Source organism: Amphiprion ocellaris, chromosome 19 (genome assembly GCF_022539595.1).
Source record: "Amphiprion ocellaris isolate individual 3 ecotype Okinawa chromosome 19, ASM2253959v1, whole genome shotgun sequence".
NCBI classification, from domain to species: domain Eukaryota; kingdom Metazoa; phylum Chordata; class Actinopteri; family Pomacentridae; genus Amphiprion; species Amphiprion ocellaris.
In genome coordinates, this window is record NC_072784.1 from 12289900 (window position 1) to 12310284 (window position 20385).

Genomic DNA, 20385 nt, shown 5'->3' on the forward strand with positions numbered 1-20385 from the left:
TTTAAATTTTATTTCAGAAGGGCAATCTAATGATCTGGAAAATCTGATTTAATCTCTGCAGTGGAGCCTGAACAGTGTTTAATTTGATAAAATAGCAAAAGAAATTAGATAAAATCAAAAATAGAGGAGTGTTTATGAGGGAAATACACATATGAAAAGAGTACATTTTATTTTTTCCCAAGAAGTCTCTTTTTCACAGCGCTGCAGTCTGCAGTTTTAGATACAGGCATCAAAGAAACATGAGGAGACATTTAGATATACAGAAAGGAAAATCAACAGTAGGACTGCAGCTAATGATCATCATCTATTAGTCTATTAGTTGTTTGGTCTATAAAATGTCAGAAAATTGTAAAAAGTGAATTAGTGTTTCCCAAAGCCTTAAATGTCTTGTTTTATCCACAACCCAAATATATTCAGTTAACTGTCCTCCTAAATTCACATTGTAGATGCTGAAAGCAGAGAATTTTGACTTTTTTTTCCCCAATAATTCAAATTGACCAAAATGATTTGTTGTCTGGCCTGTAAAATGTCAGAAAATGTTGATCAGTGTTTCCCAAAGTACGAATGTTGTGCTAACAAGATATTCGGTTTAGAGGTTAGAGAGTATTCAAATTTTTAAAAAACTGGAATCCGATCATTTTTTTCTATTTTTCTTTTTTTTTTAAATTTAATTCATCAATGAATTCCTTGTTCTATAAAATGTAAGAAAATTGTCAAATATGTTAATTAGTGTTTCCCAAAGCCCACGATGACAAATGTTTTGTCAGTAGCTCAAAGATATTCAGGTTACTGCCACAGTGGAGAAAAGAAACCACAAATTATTCACATTTAAGAAGCTGAAACCGTTGAATTTTTACTTTTTTTCTTTAAAAAAACTACTCAAATTAATTAATCGTTTAGTTGTACAGTTGATAAAATGTCACAAAAGGGTGCAAAATGTTAATCACGAAAGCCTGAAATAATGTCCTAAAATGTTTTGTTTCATCCACAACCCCAAGATTCACATTTAAGAAGCTGAAAGCACAGGATTTGGACTTAAAAAAAATCTAAATTAATATTGTTAGTTGTTTGGTCTGTAAAATGTCAGAAAATTTTCAAAAAATGTTGATTGGTGTTTTGTCCACAAGATATTCAGTTTAGAACTTAGAGAGTATTCATAGTATAGAAGATGGAATCAGAACATTTTTCTATTTTCCTTTCTTAAAAAAAACACTTAAATTAATCAATGAATTCCTTGTTTGGTCTATAAAATGTCAGAAAATAGTGCAAAATGTTAACCAGTGTTCCCTAAAACCCAAAATAATATCCTCAAATGTCTTGCTTTGTCCACAACCCAAAGATATTCAGTTTATTACCACAGACGAGGAAAGAAACCAGTAAATATTAACATTTAATAAAATGGAATCAAAAAATTCTGACTTTTTCTTTCTCCTGAAAAAAACACCAAGATTGATCGAGTCATTGTTCATTCTTCACAATTTAAATTTGCGTTTTCCAGAGCCACAGGCGACACATTTTTTCACTGCAAACCAAAGATATTGAATTTATGGCCACTGAGGATGGAGGAAACCAGAAAATATCCACATTTTAGAGGCTGCAAGAATTTAGACTAAAATAGTACTTCGATCGATTAATCGATTGTCAAAAAAATCCTTTGTTGCCAAATCTACTTGACGAATTTTAACTTTATTCAAAAAAATGACTCACACTGACTATCAAAATAGTTGGTTATTATTTTAATAGTCGACTAATCGCTGCTGATTGTTTCACTGAGTTGCCTTCGAAGGTGGAGTTAATCACTTATGTTTATCTTAATGCAACCTTGCTTTACATGACAAAAAAAAATTAACACTTAACCCTCCATTTCTGCATGAATACAGATTCATTTTGCATGTTATTAATAAAAATAAAGTTGTGATGGTGAGTTTTAGGTCCAGTTTGGTGACCAGTTGTGGTTCTGCTGGTGAGTGGGTGGGCGCTGCTAAATTGTATTGTGTTCTCGGGGGGTGCCATTGGTCCAGACAGCAGATTTGGGGCAGGCGTGGACTGAGCGAAGGTGAAAATACTTGAACAATCTCACGAGAAAATGTGAGATTTTACTGATTATTGTTTACATTGCAAAGAAAAAAAAACAAAAAAAAAAACATGAGAACCGAACCGAATCGATCCGGATTCAGCTGAAACGCTCGCAAGCGGCTCAACTTCTGAAGCGGATCGGTCGGTTCTCCCGCAGCGAGGACGGCGACCGGGGCCGAACTTTTGTTTTGATCGAGCTGAAATCTGGCCAGGACGCGAAATTCATCTCACCACCGGGGGTAGATAGAGATAAGGAGGAGGGGGTAACTAGCTTAAAGACATTATTTATACCTGGTTGGAGGGGAAAAAACGCAGAATCTTAAGGGTCGCCATTGTGAGGAGCGAAGATCTCCCGACCTCGGCACGGTGTGGTCCGGATAACGATGGGGATCCCCGCCTAAGGAGCATAGAAAGGCGGGTTTGGGATACCCGAGGCCTCTAAGGGAATCCTCCGTCGTCTGCCGTGAGCCACGCAGCGCCGCTCCCCGCGTCTCGACCGGTCACAATCAGTACGCGAGGGACGCGGCTGTGGATGCGGCCTAGCCTGGGAGGGTCTGCCGAGCACCGAGGAAACAACGGAGACGGCGGCTTCGGGGTTGGCAACAGGCCCTCCGGAGGACCGGGAAAACGTTAAATAACAGTGAGTATCTCGTTAGGTTGTCGAATTAACGCAGGAAAATCGCGAATGGCGGGTCGCTGTGAAAAACGAGCCCCGGACGTCGTGGCTCGATCACCTGGCAACACAGCTCAGAGAGGATGCTTCTTTTTCTGTTAGCCCTCCTGGATACCTGCCGCTAGCTACCCCTTATTCCCTCTTAAGCCAGTCTGGCACTATAATTTTTACATTATTTTCTGATTAATTATCAAGCTTCACAACTATTATTTCACCAACTTTCGCCTTGGTTTCGGTACGTTTACCTAAAATCACATCTGACGCTGCTAGCTAGCTAACTGTTAGCTCCTGAATTGCTAAGTGATGGCTAGCTCATTTAGCTCCTCTCGCACATCATTCAGTGATGTTTAAATCGCTCTGCTGCTTGTTTTAATAATAGCAGAGCCCCCATTCTGCATTAGGAGCTAATTTAAATCCCAGAATGTGTTCCCAAACGGACACTAATCCAGCACTATTTATTTCACGTATGCACGCCATAGGTAACATCAGCAGTTAATGTTGGGCGTGTGACTTAACCTTTGCAGAAGCTAGCAAGCTGGACACTTATTGTCTATTGTGCCCTTTTCCATAGCTGAGAGTGTACTTGGCAGTGCCTCCATTAGTGACCTTTCATAACTCCAGCGCCATGTAAGTTGGGCCTATAATGCCAGGGCGTTATCACATGATGCTATAATTTTCCAGGCAGTGACTCTACACATCTGGCCTGTGTCTTTGATGCATATTCAGTGTCCTTTATTGGCTGTGTTGTGGCTTTATCGCTGAGGAACCAAGTTGCTGCCAGGCCGGTGCTTGTTGAACACACATGATGGTGTTCAACATTATTGTCAAGCTTATTGATGACTCAGAACAGGAATTTTCCACATCCATATAGCTAAAAACAGGCATGACTCATCACACCCAATGCCTTTTGAAACAGTGATCCCTCACTCCCACTTGAATATTCCAGACTCCACAACGCCTTCCTTAATCTGTGCTCTTGTCTTCTGCAGCCATGATGGAAGAACTGCACAGCCTGGACCCCCGGCGGCAGGAGCTGTTGGAGGCTCGCTTCACAGGGGTCGGCGTGGCTAAGGTTGGTGTTACGGCAGGTGTCGCGAAGGTGAAGCACCGGAGCTCCTTCCTGTCGAAGTGCTCGTCACCGCAGATTTACTCGATTACACATATTTGTGAATGTCTTTTCTTTCTTTGTCTCACTCTGCCTTAGTATCACTCTGCTGTTTGGCCTGGACAAGCTTGGCCCCCACTCCTTGTCTTTGTCTGTCTCTGGAGAAGGTTGAGCTGTGTCTGTGTTTTTTGGCTGGTGTGATATGGCATCTCTCCCTGGCTCATGATGTAGTGGCTGTATATGCAAGCAGAGATGCCTGCCAAAAAGGCCACAGACGGGACAGGGGTGGTGGTGAGGAGGAGGAGTGAAGGCAGAAGAGGAATGCAGAAATGGTTCTTGACCAGGTGTAAGTGGAGGCAGCATTTAGCCTTCCACCCCCCTTTGCTCGCTACATGGATGGAGCTGTCTTTGTGGAAGGTGATCTTGGAACAGTTAGAGAGCCAGAGTCAGCGCCAGGAGTGGGCCCGGTGCCAGCCATAGGCTGAGCTGAGCCCAGAGCATGGCATGGCTACTGCCGCAGAGAAAATGGCGGCTCTCACTAAGGCATCATGCCACAACCACAGTGTATGACAAGAGATGCAATGTGTGTGATTGAGAGAAGTGTGTCAACAAATGGCTGCGAAGAAATATGGGTTGGTGGTCTAAAAGCTCTTCAATGTCACGGAGCAGCTTGGAGTTTTTTTCTTGACCTTGGACAGCCCCGTGGAACTGCTGCTCGCTCTGTCATCGCTGAGTTGGTGTAAAAGAAAGGAAAATTGTTGTTCTTTGAGGACAAAGGGGTAGAACACCTTTTGATAATGGAACAGAGAGGGGCTGAAATTGTTGCAAAGTGCATTTTCCTTTTGAACTAACTACGAAGGTGTTTTTTGGTGGTGGTGGTGCTGGAGGGGGGCTGAAAAGGAACTGTCATCCTTAGATCAACCAAAGCATCTTTTTGCCGGCTTTCTCCGGAGAAGAAAAGAATGGTAAAGACCACGGTGAACAGGAGGAAAATAGATGACATTATCTAAAGGTGACAGACAGAGGGAGGAATACATCCCCAGCAGCATGCCTAATGTTCAGCCATTTTAGGAGGGTTCAGTGAGAGAGCTCCAGTGTGCTCTGAATGACTAAGTATCCCTCCCTGATTGGACAGTGTCTGCTGAATTCTGATGTGATTCATTTGATTGACAGGCATCACCTAGGGAACCAGCATTAGGACTGATGCAGGTCCACATTCAGTGGGAAGTTAATGGTGATGGTATTTAGCCAAACCTCTGCATTCCTTTCCTCATTTTTCTCGACCGTTTTACGCTGTTTTCCAACTCTTTTTGCCGTCACTCTCGCATTGTACCTTCAAAGTGCTGCATGCATTTTCAAGCTACAGTTTTCTGCGCACATATCCCGTGTATCTTTGTATTTAATTGCTCCCTGCGATTTATTTTTACCTTCATTTTTTAACAGGGCTCGGGTCAGAATCAAAATGAGTCATCCAATCAGAGTTTATGCAGTGTGGGCTCGCTGAGTGACAAAGAGCTAGAGGTTGGTCTCCATCATTTATTAACAGGATGTTTTCATGCCAGCCATCTCTCCCTGTTACCTTATTATACATTTTGTTGATTCGTGCCGCTTTCCTGACAGACTCCCGAGAAAAAGGCGAATGACCAGCGAGCGAGAAAACGCAAAGCAGATCATTTCGACAGCAGCCAAGGTAAGTTTGTGCCTCTGTGAACACCTTTTCGTCATGTATCTCAAATATCTCCCCATCTCTGAACTCTACATCTCTTTCATCCAGGCAAAGCAGGAGCAAGGGGACATAAAATTAGTGATTATTTCGAGGTGAGTTGCAGAAAATTGTTCTTTTCTTTGTGCTCTTGTCCTATTGGGTGCATAGCATTTCACACTTACTTCCTAACCCCTTCTGTCAGCCGTCTTTCCATTAAACCGCTTTCTTCTTTCTTTTTCGCGTCTATCAGTTTGCGGGAGGGAGCGGTCCTGGTACCAGCCCTGCCAGGGGAATCCCACCAGTGGTCCGCTCTTCCCCACAACATTCTCTGTCCAACCCCCCTGTCACGGTGAGCATGTCTGCTCTATGGTCACTCTTGTGCTTCTTTTTAATTTTTTTTATATCTGTTAACACTTTTTCTTGCCATTCTCTCTTCCACGCTCGTTAACACCAGTCGTTTGTCTTCAAGTGGGAAGAATGATGATGTGGTCTGTACACGCTGAACAAATTCTGTGTAATAAATCCCCTCTAAAAGCTGAAACCATGGTGGAAATGGAATGTATCGATGTCGCAGATGCACATACACAGTTACCACAGCAGTCAAGTGATACTATCATAGTGCTTAGATGAACCTGTTGCATGTGCATTTTGGTGTTGGACTATTCTTTTGTATACTAGAGCCCTCACATCTTTTGTGAAAGTAAACTGAATTGCTTAAAAGCCTTGAAACCACTGCAAGAGTTCCTGAAGAGCTTTTTTTCCATTGAGAACCCAACACTCGCACGCTTCTGGTTTTCAGGAAAGCTTCCTCTTGCCAGATCGGTGTCGTGTTTTATCACGCCTGGCAGCTCCAGGTTGTGATAAATTCTTTTAATGTGATGAAGTTCCCGCATTAATAAACCCTCAGTGTGCTTGAGATTTTTAATGGATGACTGTTTCTGCCTCCCAGGTGCAGCAGGGAAGCCCTTCCTCCGTCAGCTCGGCCAACACCGAGCACTCCTCATGTTCACTGAAGCCTGCTGCTCTTCACATGCTCCACAAAGCCACACAGGTACTTCAGATGCCACCACAACTTTTGCTGCCTGATTTTCTGATTTGCAATTCATGTGAAATAGTTTAAATCAATAAGTTGCAGAAGTCATCAGAAAGTGCAAGATGATGTTCGATGCACTGCATTTGTCGGTGATGCAGAATGATCCACCATTAACAAACCCTTTCTGTGCTCACTGTACCCTTTAGTCTGACCTTACTATAGAGAAACTAACAGCAATGGAGAACAACAAGAACTCCGACCTGGAGAAGAAGGAGGGCCGAATAGACGATTTGCTGCGGGTACTAATCTCATTACATTTCATCCCTGCTGCTCTGCTTGTGCATTTTCACTGGTTTGGAGAAATGTTTTTTTTTTCCACTCAGTGCATGTTGTAGTTGACACATTCCTTCTGTACATGTATAAACAAGTTTAAAGTTCAGTTAATTCTCGTCACCTGACCTTTTTCTTGTGCATTTTTTTGTGTCCTGCTTCAGGCAAACTGCGATCTGAGGAGGCAAATTGATGAACAGCAGAGGATGCTGGAGCGATACAAGGAGCGACTAAATAAGTGTGTGACCATGTCCAAGAAGCTGCTCATCGAAAAAGTACGTTCATGTAGCAACGCTGTGATTTATTTTCTGTTTTTTTTTTAAAAATGTGCTTGTGTTAAAAAAAAAACAAAAAACTGTGGTTTAAGCTTTTTCTGCTCTTACTCTAGTCCAAACAGGAGAAGATGGCATGCCGGGATAAAAGCATGCAGGATAGGCTTCGGCTGGGTCACTTCACTACAGTGAGACATGGAGCATCTTTTACCGAGCAGTGGACGGATGGATACGCCTTTCAAAACCTTATCAAGTACGTATATTCATGTTTTAATTTTTTACACTTTGTCCTTGTTGCCTGTATAGATGCTCAGTCATCCAGGTTATACTGAATCCAAGGAGCTTCAGTTATAAAGCAACAGAACGTTGTATTGAGGCTCTAGAAGAGAAGTTCAGTTGCTTTTATACTGGAGCTCCTAGGGTTGTCCTTGTTATACTTTTTTGACAGTAATTGTGGAAGTTCAATAGTTAAAATCAGACCAGACAGTCAACATAATTCTCTTTATGATTCAGTTTTTGTCTTCTATCAACATAAATATCCTTACATAAGTGTATTCTTATAGATTAAGTAAAGCCAGTTCCTCAGCGCAGGGAGCTTACAGTAGATTAAACTCAAACAAACAGAGACATTAATTACATCTATATATTTCTCACTAATCTGTCTCCAGACAACAAGAAAGGATCAACTCCCAGCGAGAGGACATTGAGCGACAGAGGAAGCTGCTGGCCAAACGCAAGCCGCCCTCCATGGCCCAGACTCCGCCGCCAAGCCTGGAGCAAAACAAACGCAAGAGCAAGGCCAACGGAACAGAAAGCGAAGCGTACGAGGCGTTCAATTGTTCTCTTTTATGTCGGCTGTTTTCCCCCTTACATATGTATTTGAATTTTGTTGTGTATTCCCTCAGGTTATCGCAGGCGGAGTATCACGAGCAGGAGGAAATCTTTAAGCTAAGACTAGGCCATCTTAAGAAGGTAACAGTTGGCAGGTTTTTGGTTCTGCCTTGTTAATTGTAACTTAGCTTTGTCGGGTTTTTTAGTTAATTGCTCTACCCTGTTGTGTCTTGCAGGAGGAGGCTGAGATCCAGGCAGAACTGGAGAGGTTGGAGCGAGTGAGGAACCTCCACATACGCGAGCTGAAAAGGATCCACAACGAGGACAATTCCCAGTATGGTTTCTTCTTAAGCTCCTTTCAGATGTGGGAAAAATACATATCATTGCTGGCTTTATCAGAATGTTGACCAGATTTCTTTGTGCTAATCAGATATGAGTGATTTAATGTTCTTTACGGCTCCATTCAGACAGGCTAAATCCATTTAGCTGATGTATATACAGTTAATTCATGGTCGTATTTACAATTGACTTTGTCTGAATCCAAGTATATGTATCTGTAATAAGAGACATGCACACAGAGGCTGAGAGAAAGAGAAACAAGCTGTTGCTGCATAAAAACACTATTTTATGATTACTACATTGTAAAACAAGTCAAGCCGGTGACAGCAGCTCGACTGTGAAATTGGCTGACTTGACATTTAAAGTTGTCATACAAAAATCCAAAGCAGCTTCTCTTTGCAGTCAGTTTCAAATGAAGGGATTATGTTGCAGCTTTTTAAACGTCACCTCCTGTACTGTGGTGATTGGTAGCCACTATTAAAACATCTAAAACATCCTATTTTAGTGCACCATAATCTTGTGTGAGCTTTTTCAATGCGACTGCCTTCATTCAGGCTTGTTCCATGTTGAAACTGATAAGAAAATGTTACTTGTAAGGTTGATATTGTGACCAAAGTGCTTATTTGGGCATTAAACTAACACATATAGTTGCTGTTAGATTAACAGAAAGGTGTGTGAGAGTGGCTTTATGTGTTCTAATGATTAAACTTGTGTTATTTTTCCATTCTGTCCAGATTCAAAGATCACCCTACGCTAAATGATCGATACCTGCTACTCCATTTACTTGGACGAGGAGGTTTCAGTGAAGTTTACAAGGTGAGAGCAGCTAAAACACTTGCTTGCCAGTAGGGCTACAATAATTATTTGGTTAGTTGTCGAGTATTAAATTCACCCCCAGCTATTTCAGTAATTGGTTAAAGCAAGTTCTTAAGAACAAAGGAGTAAATTCTCAGATTCTTCCTCTGGTTTCTTTTCATCCTCTGTGACAATAAGCTAAATATATTTGGGTTATGGACGAAACAAGACATTTTAGGATGTCATCTTGGGCTTTGAGTAACACAGACCAACAGTTTTTCCACAGTTTTATGACGCTTTATAGACCAAACATTTCATTAATTAATCAGAAAAATGCTCAACGAACGAAAGACTTTCATCAGTCTGCGTTTGACCTTGGTTTCCTCCTGCTTTTTCAAAGAGTTTATACACTGTAAAGACATTGTTTCTTATTTTGGAATGAATGTAGACTTTGGCCAAAACACAAAAAATGACACACAGTCTCAAGTCTGTGTCCAACTAATGCCGTTTTTCTGCTGTTTTAAAGCGTCAGGGATCTGTGGTAAAGTGAGGCCAGAGTTTGTGGCGTAACACTGCTGAAAACCAGCTTATTTAATTCTGAAAGTATCTGTGCTGCTTGTACTTTGCTTATATTACACTAAGTTGACAAGAACATTTTGACGTGAACGATTATGCCAGGATGTCTTTCCGAGAGGCCGCTGCTGTCATCACAGTAAAAATAATTAATGAAAGCAGCCATTTAGGGTGAAGCAAGAATCTCATGAAGCTTAAGAATGCAATGCCGAATGAAGTCTCTCACTAATGGGAGGCATTTATTTTCCAGGCCTTTGACTTGACCGAGCAAAGGTATGTTGCAGTCAAAATCCACCAGTTAAACAAGAACTGGAGGGACGAGAAGAAGGAAAATTATCACAAGTGAGTGTTTACTACAGTGCAGGATATTTACTTCTTTACTGTTATTTTCTAGTTTAAAGTTAATCATGTAAATGCTTTGTTTTCTAGACATGCGTGCAGAGAATATAGAATCCATAAAGAGCTGGACCACCCACGAATAGTTAAACTCTACGACTACTTTTCACTTGACACTGACTCGTAAGTTATTCCTTTGGAAACAACATATAACATATATAGTCTAACATTTATAGCATTAATCTGGGCGGTGGCACTGATACTTTTATTCTTGTTCTGGTTTTCTGCAGGTTCTGCACAGTCCTGGAGTACTGTGAGGGCAACGACTTGGACTTCTACCTGAAGCAGCACAAGCTCATGTCAGAGAAAGAGGGTCGCTCCATCATCATGCAGATCGTCAACGCCCTCAAGTACCTCAACGAGATCAGACCGCCCATTATCCACTACGACCTTAAGCCCGGTGAGTCTCCACATCACTACAGATCCTGCATTGTAAGAGCTGGCAGGATCTGGTTTCAACTTCCTTGGCACTGCTCAGCTTCACATAATAACATTGCCAGTTAAATGAACCACTTGCCTCGCTGCTGCTGCAGCTACTTCAGCGTTGATAGAGTTTTTAAATCTCACTGACGGGCTACACAGCACTTGTTACTAACGAGGAGATAAAGGGGAGAACACAGTAAGATTGGATCGAGTCTATTAAGCTTAATATTGTCTTTGCTCAATATTCCATTACAATTAATATGAACATGTTTGTTTTGTGCTGCATAACGGCACCTAGCACATGTAGCGGGACTGAATAATCCAAACTTTGTTCGTATTTTTGATGAGATAAAACGTGAATATGAATTTAAACTCCTTTCCTGCTCAGGTAACATCCTCCTGGTGAACGGCACTGCCTGCGGGGAGATCAAGATCACAGACTTCGGCCTGTCCAAGATCATGGATGATGACAGCTACAACTCAGTGGACGGCATGGAGCTGACTTCACAGGGAGCTGGGACATACTGGTAAGATTTGTACTGGAGGATGAAACCCTACATGTGTTAAAGCTAAGTTAGTAATTGGAAACGTAATTGTAAGCTAAATGTCGGTAATTGCAGCGTTTATAAACATGACAGATTTCAGAGAAGTGAGCCACTCTGGGAAAATAGCAGAGTAAGAAATATAACACTGCAGCATGCTTAAAGCTGAGCAGGCATATAGAGAATACAGATATATTATTTTGCCAGATTGTATTTGACACTTATCTGGATTATCAGACCAAAAAATGATTGCACACAAGCTGATAAGCAGCAGTTGTTCTTAATATTATCGGGGGAAGATGAAATCAGTGTGATCAATAATGTACCATGGAACCATAATACTGTAAAGATGGAGAAGGAGAGAGACTGAACTTTTACAGGATTATGCAGGAGTTCAATGACACAAACTGTAAAAACTCAACTTATTACCACCAAACTGCATTTCCTACCTGTCTGAGCAACAATTTCTGGACGTTTTTTGCTCCTGTCTCAGTTTTTACTCACTATTGGCTCATTTTTTATTGCAATATAAAGTCCTGCACCTCTATGAAAATAGCACAACATTGGCTAGAAGTTGAGAGAACTCAGAAATGTCTTGTGCAGTATGACAGTTATGTCATAAATTGTAAAAGACAGAATAAAATAAATTTGAGTTTTTTGATTATTTTCTGAACAAACTGAAAAAAATATGCGCAACATTTTCCAGGTGTCCAGATCAGATGGAAAACACTGGAAAAAATGGTGGCACTACTGCTGTAGATATCTTTGTAGTTGTAATTTGAATTTTTTTCCCCATACTTGTCTCTACAGTCACTCTATCTGCTTTGTGTAAACACAGCCTGCAGTTCATGCAAATTCAGCCCAATAGTCCGTGAATTTTTGTCGCATGAATGTTGGTCACAGCTGAGTACAACCTGGATTCTCAGTTGTGCCGAGCAGCAGATATTTTTTTATGTTTTTTGCAGAATTTTGATGCAAACAAATTTTCAGAACGAAACATACAGATTTTAATATTTTGATCTCATATCATGATTTTAGGCTTAGATGTCTGTGTAGTTTCTCATTCATCCAGGTCATGGTTATCCAAAGTTGTTTAAATCAATCCAACTGGACTTTCAGAAGGTTCCTTGAAGACGTTTCACCTCTCATCCAAGAGGCTTCTTCAGTTCTGGTGGTGGTTGATGTTGCCTCAGCTTATAACCTCTGTGAGGTGTGGTCAGTGTTATTCACATTCTGACGACCATTGCCAAGGCCCGTCTGGCTCCTCAACGATGGTCGTTAGGAGCCAGGGAGTGACAAAGGGGGTCGTTGGAATGCGAGTTTCACCGAGCCCTCGTATGCTAATGGTGGTCGTTAGCATGAGCCACTTCACCTGAGTCATTCTGCTGAGTAGTTCTTTTGGGGAGTTTTGAAAGGACCTGATTGTAAATCGGCGAAAGATGATGTTGCAGACCACCCCCCGTTCAGAGATGGCTTCTCCACTTTGACATGAATGGCTTCTTTCACACCTCTCTCAAACCATCTGTCCTCCCTGTCCAAAATATGAACATTGGTGTCCTGAAATGAGTGTCCCTCTTCCTTGAAGTGAAGGAAGACCGCCGAATCCTGTCCTGAGGAACTGGCTCTTCTGTGTTGAGCTTAGATTTGGTGCATTTTCCCAACAAAGTCAAAAATCACACATTTTAAGGTCAATAACTCTCAGAAATCCAATGAATGTTGATGTTTTTTACAGTTTGTTACTCTGAAAAATTATGTTGTTATGTTATTGTTGTTGTTTTTTTCCTTCTTTTTTTTTTAAATAACATGCCTTTCAAACCTGTGGCGGGTTTGTGGGGTTCATAGAGTTCCTACTTACTGCTGGACAGTGCTGGGGGAAAAAATCTTCCTACACAAATCTTCCCATCATTAATTCAGAATGCACCTTGAAATTCCAGACAGTATAATTGGGTTTGTTGAAATTCATGCATATTAAAATGTCTTCGGTTCTCCCCCTTTAGGTACCTGCCACCTGAATGCTTCGTGGTCGGGAAGGAGCCGCCCAAAATCTCCAACAAGGTTGACGTCTGGTCTGTGGGAGTCATTTTCTACCAGTGTTTGTACGGCCGCAAGGTAGGAGGCTCACACACGGGATAGAAATTAAAACAGACATTTGAGCTATTGTTAAGTTCAAATATGTCTTTGCTGCAGAGAAGTCGAACATGAGATTGGGATAATGTCAGATAATCAGATATTTAATGGTATTTAACAAATAAGGATCAGATCGTAACGAGGTTTGATGACATACTGGATACCTACACTTAATATTTGCTTTATTTAATACTAGATGTCCCTGCCACATTTTAGGGAGTTATATCTGAGCTTCTCTTTGTCCTGCAGCCCTTTGGCCACAACCAGTCCCAGCAGGACATCCTGCAGGAGAACACCATCCTGAAGGCAACAGATGTTCAGTTTCCCCCCAAACCTGTAGTCACACCTGAAGCTAAGGTACGGGACTGTCCAACTGTTTCACTGCTACTGGAGTTCTTCTCTTTATACACTTAGTACACACAGTTTTTCTAGGGTATTATCTGCATGTACATATGAGAGGTGATCAACAAGTTCATTACCTATGCCTATAAATATCAAGAACTGTAGCTCCGTTAAATTAGGCTGCTTTCCCCGTCTCCTCATGGGGAAAAATAGCACTTCTGCAACACTCATATTGCTTCCTGGAGATCCCGTTATATTATTAAAACAAAGAAGACAAAGTGACAATATGCTCTACAATAAAGCAAATGTCAAATAAGACAAATAAAGACAACAAATTTGAGCGACAAAGATTCCAAACTGCAATAAAAACAAAGATAAAATAGTCAACATTTTATGTACAGCACATTTAAGGCAAAAGCCATCATGTTAAATTGCCTTGCAGTGGAAAAAAAAGGATTATGTAAATGTAAATATGTCAACGCCATCTGTGTCAAAATGGTGGCACTCCAACTTGAATCTCATTTTGGGGAGGACGAACAAGTTAGAGGGAGACAAATCTGATGATTAGGATGGTTGGAAAGCGACGATTGTGTTGTTGTGGCCAGAAAGGCTTGTGCCTGATCGCCACAGTGACCGAATGCACAACACATGCCACAGTTGATGTCTTTCGTGCTGAATGTTCTCCTTCACACATTTCAGCAGGGCTCCAGACTAACTCTTCCACTGGTACACATGATTTGATTGAAACTGGGCACTTGCTAAACTCCTCACTTGTGGACTGTAGACACTATCTAGGCAGCTGCAGTAAACTCAGACTCAAAAATGAAAATACTCTAATGATGTGTCAGAATGTCAGATTGTACAGCTTTTATCAGTGCAAGTTGTTGACAAAAATGCCGTTTTCCATGAGTGGATATAATTTTACATGTCAATACTGCAGTCATTCATGTTTATTTAATTGTTGGGAGCCAAAACTGTGATCGTTGATAGTATTTGTTTAAACCTCCCTGTCTGCACATGCACTCTTATCATTTGGCGTGTCGGACTTCTCCCTCTCCACCAACCTCCCCCACTCTCTCTCCTCATTTAGTTTTCTTTTTTTTTAACCCTCCTGTTATCTTCATTTACAAGCACCAAAAAATATTGTTTCCTTGTCTGAAAAAAATCTAAAAATTCAGCAAAAATTCTCCAAAAAGCAAAACTTTCAGGAAGAAAATTCCAATCATTCCTTAAAAGTTTCCCTTAAAAGCTCCCCCAAATTTGGCAAGAAAATCCTTGTAAATATTTTCAAAAAATGAGTAAAATTCTTCCCAAAAAAATCCTAAAAATATCTAAAGTGATAATTTTTCCCCACATTTTCAAACTTTAAATTTGCAAAACCTTCAGGAAGAAAATTCTAAGAATTCTTTAAAAGTTTCCTTAAAAGTTTTATAGAAAAAAAATCCCCCGAATTTGGTAAGAAAATTCTTGTATTTTCAAAAAACAAGTAAAAATCTTCCAAAAAATCCTAAAATATCTAATTGATGACATATATATCAGTAAAACTTCTAATATTTTCTTTAAGAAAATTCTATCAGAAGCTTCACTGTGAAATTAATTTTTTTTTCTCCACATTTTCAAACTAAATTTGACCCACGGGACAACGCGACGGTTAATAATCAGCTACAGATCATTTTGTTATTGGAAAACAGTGAAGTGAAGTGGATTGTTTGACACATTGAACAGGGAAAGATTGACTGAAGCAGTGAAGAAGAAAATATACTGCAGTAGTTAGCCATGGCAACCAGAGAGGCTCAAAATCAGCCTAATGATTGCCATGCACTCACACAAACGCAACCACATGAAATTTTAACTTGCACGCTCTGAGGTGTTGCATATGTGAATTAATGAACAGTTGACAGGTTGAGAAAACCATTATTTAACAACCTCAGCCAGCCATGACTACTGGTGCGGATGTCAGAAGTATTCTTAATAATGAAGCTCCCATTTAAAAAAAAAAGACGTCATCAAGTCAGATAGAACATATAGCTGTTGCATATGTGCTAGAGTTTTGCTCTGGATGTTGTAGTTGAACGTTGCCTCGACAGTCCAATGTTGGGGACGAATTCACGCTGCACAACCACGTGAATGTCGAAGGAAACATTGAGCATCCTCCCGGTGCTTCTCACTGGAACTGCGATTCTTGCACTGTAAAAAAAAAAAAAAAGGAAAAAAAAGGCATTTGTACTTGGCGATGATCCTCCATATAACATTTGGATCATCTCAGCTGCTGACTAACATGATGTTTGTAGTCTGCATTCAAAGTCAAAAAAATGTTCGCAAAGGAGTGTCTGGATGCTGACAGCACAATGTCACACTAAATGCTAACTTGCACATGTTGCACGTGAGTGACGGCCTCTGAACTTTTTGATCTCCCCTCGTGTTTCGGAAATTCTTAGTTTTACCAAAACATTGCAAAAGCTGATTGAGATTGTAATTTCTCAATCGTTCCACTCTCTCATCCTCTCTCCTTGCAGGCCTTTATAAGGCGCTGTCTAGTCTACCGTAAGGAGGACCGCATCGATGTGCACCAGCTGGCCAGTGACCCCTTCCTCATGCCTCACATCCGCAAGTCGGTGGCGTCCTCGGGCTCGTCGGGCATGGCCGTGGCTTCCACATCCAGCTCCTCCAACAGCAGCGCCTCAAACTGAGCCCACGCCCCTTAAACTAACTGGCTGGATCATTTTGAACGAGTGGGGTGAGGCGGGGGCGACACCACACCAGTGTCCCCCCACCTGACGAGCATCCCACCTTCGCCATGAAGAGCCCACCGGGGGGGAACTGGTCAGATGGCGGCGAGGGGTGGGTGAGAAGTCATGGACGGGTCAGGAAGGGAGGCCGGCGTCGCCCTTCGTCCCCGTCATGTCCATCCACCCCGGCCCACCTGTCCTGCTTTCTCATGAAGGGGGCGGCATTGTTCTGGGGGTCAAAGCCCCAGATGACTCACGCAGCAAGGGGCGAGTTTCGGCACTGTGTTGGTGGAAAGCGGGGTGCAGTGCTTGGGGTTTTTCTTTTTTTTTTTCTGCTTAAAAAAAAAAAAAGAGAAAATAAAATGAAGTATAGAACTGCTTCAGCTTGGCCGGAGGGAAAAGGACTGCGAGGCCTCATATGCACTCACACACATACACCATGCATGAGCCAGTCTGGTCCGAGGTAGTCTGAAACCCCCAAAGCTCAAACGTTTTGTTTGTTCTCATCTCCCTGAAGCTAACCGAGACAACCAGTCTGGGCTGTTGTTGTATTGAACCCTAAATATCTTACGGCACTATGTCATCCAACCCGCTGTTCTGGGAATCTTTGCCTCACTTAAATTCCAGACCCAGATAGTTTGTGACAAGGATTGACAGAAGTTTCTGTCTCGTCTCTTTTCCCTTCCTTCCCTCCCTTCCTCCCAGATCCTTGTCAAACTCCTGTGACCAAAGCTTAGGACTTCCAGCTGGTGGCAGTGTTCCGCCTCCATTTTTATAATGAATGGTTTTAGAGTTGTGCTACTTGACATGAAGTGGAAGCTGTCGAGGAACGACCCCTTTTACATTTTTTTAAGAAAAAAACTTTTCAATTTAACCAGTTTTATGGAGAAAAACTGTTGTGTTTTCAAGTTGCCTTTAATTAGAACTGTTCTTGTTTTGATTGAGCCCCTCACCATAAACACACATATTTATTTAGGTATGTTTGAATTTATTTTTGGCCAATAAAATGCAAGGGACTGGTTTACCTAATAGTACTGTTGGGGGAGATTGGGCCTTAGCAGAAAGTTGCATAAACCATTAAATACTATTGGTTAAAATGTGTTTGTTGTTGTGGGCTTCTGTCTGACTGGGTCTCACATTACGGCTTTATTTCACGGAGTTTATTCAATTTACAGTGTAGCTAAAAATGGACTCATTATGTACTTAATGTTTATCATTTCTCAGGTTAAGATTGATTTTACAGACTATTAATCAAATTTATACTCAGCAGAGGACATGCATTCAGAATTTTGGCAAACAAACAGCTTGTGTATAGCCAGAAAACTGCCTCACTGTAAACCTAATATTATTGTAAATTTGGCTATTACAGTCTATAGAGATGTGACTTTACAAATGAGTAAAACATTAATGCAGTGCAGCAGTCAGATTGGTCTCTGAATTACCACACTTCTGCTTTTCATCAGGTAAAGGAAAAATAATCCAAACTTCATTTTAAAAGCCACTTTTCTCTGAAGTCTTGAGTTATTCTGGTGGTGCATGTTTTTTTTCTTTGTCACTGGTCTGCACTTAAAATGTTGAACAAAATCAGTTAAATGCACAAAAGCTGCCGAAATGGGTCATTCCAAGTGATAAATCACATCTCTGCCAAATTTCCAAAGCATATTAACTATTAAATATTAAGGTTTGTGGGAAGTTAGACAAATAGATCTTGTAATGTGTCACTGGGTAACTTGTCAGCAATGTTACGTGCCTACATTCAGGTTACTGTAAAGGAATTCAGCTTTGCACGTCTTTGCTGATATATTACAGCTATCTTATGTAATTTATTTAAAGTTAAATTATTGCTCTTTGATGTCAGAGCTGTTATGGTTCAGCCATATCGACTTTTCTGAATATGACAAACAGAGCAGTTATGGAGGTGTCCATTTATAAAACACAACAAGCAAAACATTGATTTTTCTATCAGAACTGCCGAAACTGATGAATTATTAATGCAGGTTGAGTAACAGAGACACTGGAGAATGTCTTGGAACTTTTCTGCACTCAAGCAGAGCAGTGCTAAAGACAATAGATGCAGCTCATGTGCAAAAAAGTAAGTATACTCTTGTGCAATGTTACTTAAATATCACGTGATTCCAAACTGTCTTATTTCTTCAATATGTCCAACTTTATTTATGATGACAGACTCAGACCTCTTCAGCATGGAGGAAACCAACTTTCTGCACAGATGTTCTGCCGTTCTTCATCATATTTCAGCTCCTCTTTTCGGGAGGGGTTGTGTTTTTCTTGAAAATACCCCAAAGGAGTTCTACTGGAGTGAGGTCAGTCAACACTCTCAACCAGGTCATTGTTTTCACTTTGTTCTTCTTTGGAAACTCTACTGTGATAAGCGTTTTTCTTCTGGAGAAACTCTTATCTGAGTTTGTCAGTGTTCTTTGAATGGTTATCATGTTGGAATTGGTTTATCCACAGACATTCATCACCTTTTCCACTCATGCAGCCCCATATCATCACTCTCCCACCTCCGTTCTTCACTGTCAGGACTATGCATTCGCTGTGATCTTTCTGGTCAGGTTCACACCAAACATGCAGGACTCCACCTGAGGCCAGTCTAAAGCACTCACCTGTTTGTTTTTCAGAGCGAGATTATGTGAGTAGCACCCTGCCTGTGGCATTAGTGTAGGAGGACAACCCCTGCAGCCATGATTGGTGGTACAATGACTCCTCCTACACCTACACACTTTGAGCTGTCACAGTATTCTGATTTCTATTAATAATCCATGTGCCAAGTCTGAGCTTTATTGTGAAAGTAGTTCAGTGTCTGTGGAGTCATTACAGGAGGGTAACTGCTACCATGACTAGTGGTATTACATCTTCTTCTAATCTTTGTGATTACTGCTGCAACTGTGTTTCTTCTGATTTTCGGTTGATTTTCCAGTATCATTTTCCATCTTTGTCAAGTATCACAACCAGATATTTTAAACTCTTCTGGCAGTTCTTTTACACATGGAGCCATGATGCAGACGTGCCATTAGATTCAGCTAATAAGACCAAAACTGAGAAAGTTCTGCTGCTCATAGCTAATTTTATATAGCTCTATATATACCTTCTGATTATTGTTGCAACTATTTTTCATTGATTTTTATCTGATTGGTCACCGTCCTGTATCCTTTTTCATCTTTCTGAAGTCTGACGGTAAGATTTTTAAACTCTTCTGGCAATTCTTTTACACATGGAGCCATGATGAAGACATGCAGAGAGATGCAGCTCATTGGTCCAAAAAAGTTCTGCTTGTCACAGTTCATTTTATAACCATGTTGATGCAGTTGGACTGTTTGGAAACCACAGGTGGACATGGTCTAATTTCAGCGATCACAAGTGTGTCCAGTTGTGTTTGCATTGCTTGTAAACTGAAAGTTTCCAAGCTTCAGTATTCAGTCATGTCAGTGACTTTACTTTTAAAAAAATGAAATGAAGTGTGGTTACATGAAAATCAAGCAACTACTACAAAGCAAATCATACATTCTGATTTAGTTTGATCAGATATTGATATTATTAAAAAGTGCTCAAAGTGCCACATTGGATTTTCTAGCACTACCACGACACATGCTGCATAACGTAAATAACATTAGTTTTTTATTTTTTTAACTTTAATGTATGCAAGTTATATCCCATGGACTTCAAAAGTCCCTCGGTTATATATTGACCCATCTGTTCATCTGAGGATGTAGGCGATTTTACCAGAGGTGGCCAGCATCAAGGAGGAGATGATTTAGGCAAAACAATAACTTCAGAGAAAAAAAAAAAGAAAAAGATTTTGGCCATTGTTTTAGGAAGGTGAGGATTTGTAAAATTGCTCGGATCACAATGAAACATTTTACTCTCATATTTATGATTAATATGAGTTCTCCCACTGTCAGTCCTCCAACAGACCCCTGCAGGTCCCCGGACCTTATTTTGGGCACCATACAAACACGCTGTCGACGCGGCTCCATTCATCGGAGTCTCCTCTGACTGGGAGGCAGACGGAGCTCTAGCGGTCAGACTAACTCTGCATCCTCCGTCCTCTCAGCAGCACAACTCGGCGTTTTGCT

At 41.0% G+C, this 20385-nt stretch overlaps 1 protein-coding gene across 3 annotated transcripts; it reads left to right on the top strand.

Moving 5' to 3' along the window:
• The first annotated feature begins 2016 nt into the window (after positions 1-2016).
• tlk2 (tousled-like kinase 2) lies at positions 2017-17392 on the top strand. Of its 3 annotated transcripts, XM_023294243.3 has the most exons (21): positions 2018-2716; positions 3739-3821; positions 5298-5375; positions 5475-5544; positions 5629-5672; positions 5810-5908; positions 6509-6610; positions 6799-6891; positions 7087-7197; positions 7311-7447; positions 7863-8015; positions 8100-8166; positions 8262-8359; positions 9099-9180; positions 9983-10074; positions 10162-10251; positions 10359-10528; positions 10940-11078; positions 13091-13202; positions 13470-13577; positions 16079-17392. In XM_023294243.3, the coding sequence occupies exons 2-21, from the start codon at positions 3741-3743 to the stop codon at positions 16250-16252; spliced, it is 2100 nt and encodes a 699-aa protein (XP_023150011.1). In that variant the 5' UTR covers positions 2018-2716; positions 3739-3740; the 3' UTR covers positions 16253-17392. The 3 variants fall into 3 exon arrangements, with proteins under 3 accessions (XP_023150009.1, XP_023150011.1, XP_023150012.1); XM_023294241.3 differs by having other exon boundaries at positions 2017-2716; positions 7863-8166; XM_023294244.3 differs by lacking the exon at positions 5810-5908 and having other exon boundaries at positions 7863-8166.
• Positions 17393-20385: the final 2993 nt, after the last annotated feature.

What these genes read in the sequence shown, in the direction of transcription:
- tlk2 (XM_023294241.3), top strand. Translation starts at nt 3,741, where the DNA reads ATGATGGAAGAACTGCACAGCCTGGACCCCCGGCGGCAGGAGCTGTTG. An exon ending in TGAGTGACAAAGAGCTAGAG is followed by an intron (nt 5,376 to 5,474) that starts GTTGGTCTCCAT and finishes CTTTCCTGACAG; the next exon opens with ACTCCCGAGAAAAAGGCGAA. An exon ending in GTTTCAGTGAAGTTTACAAG is followed by an intron (nt 9,181 to 9,982) that starts GTGAGAGCAGCT and finishes TTTATTTTCCAG; the next exon opens with GCCTTTGACTTGACCGAGCA.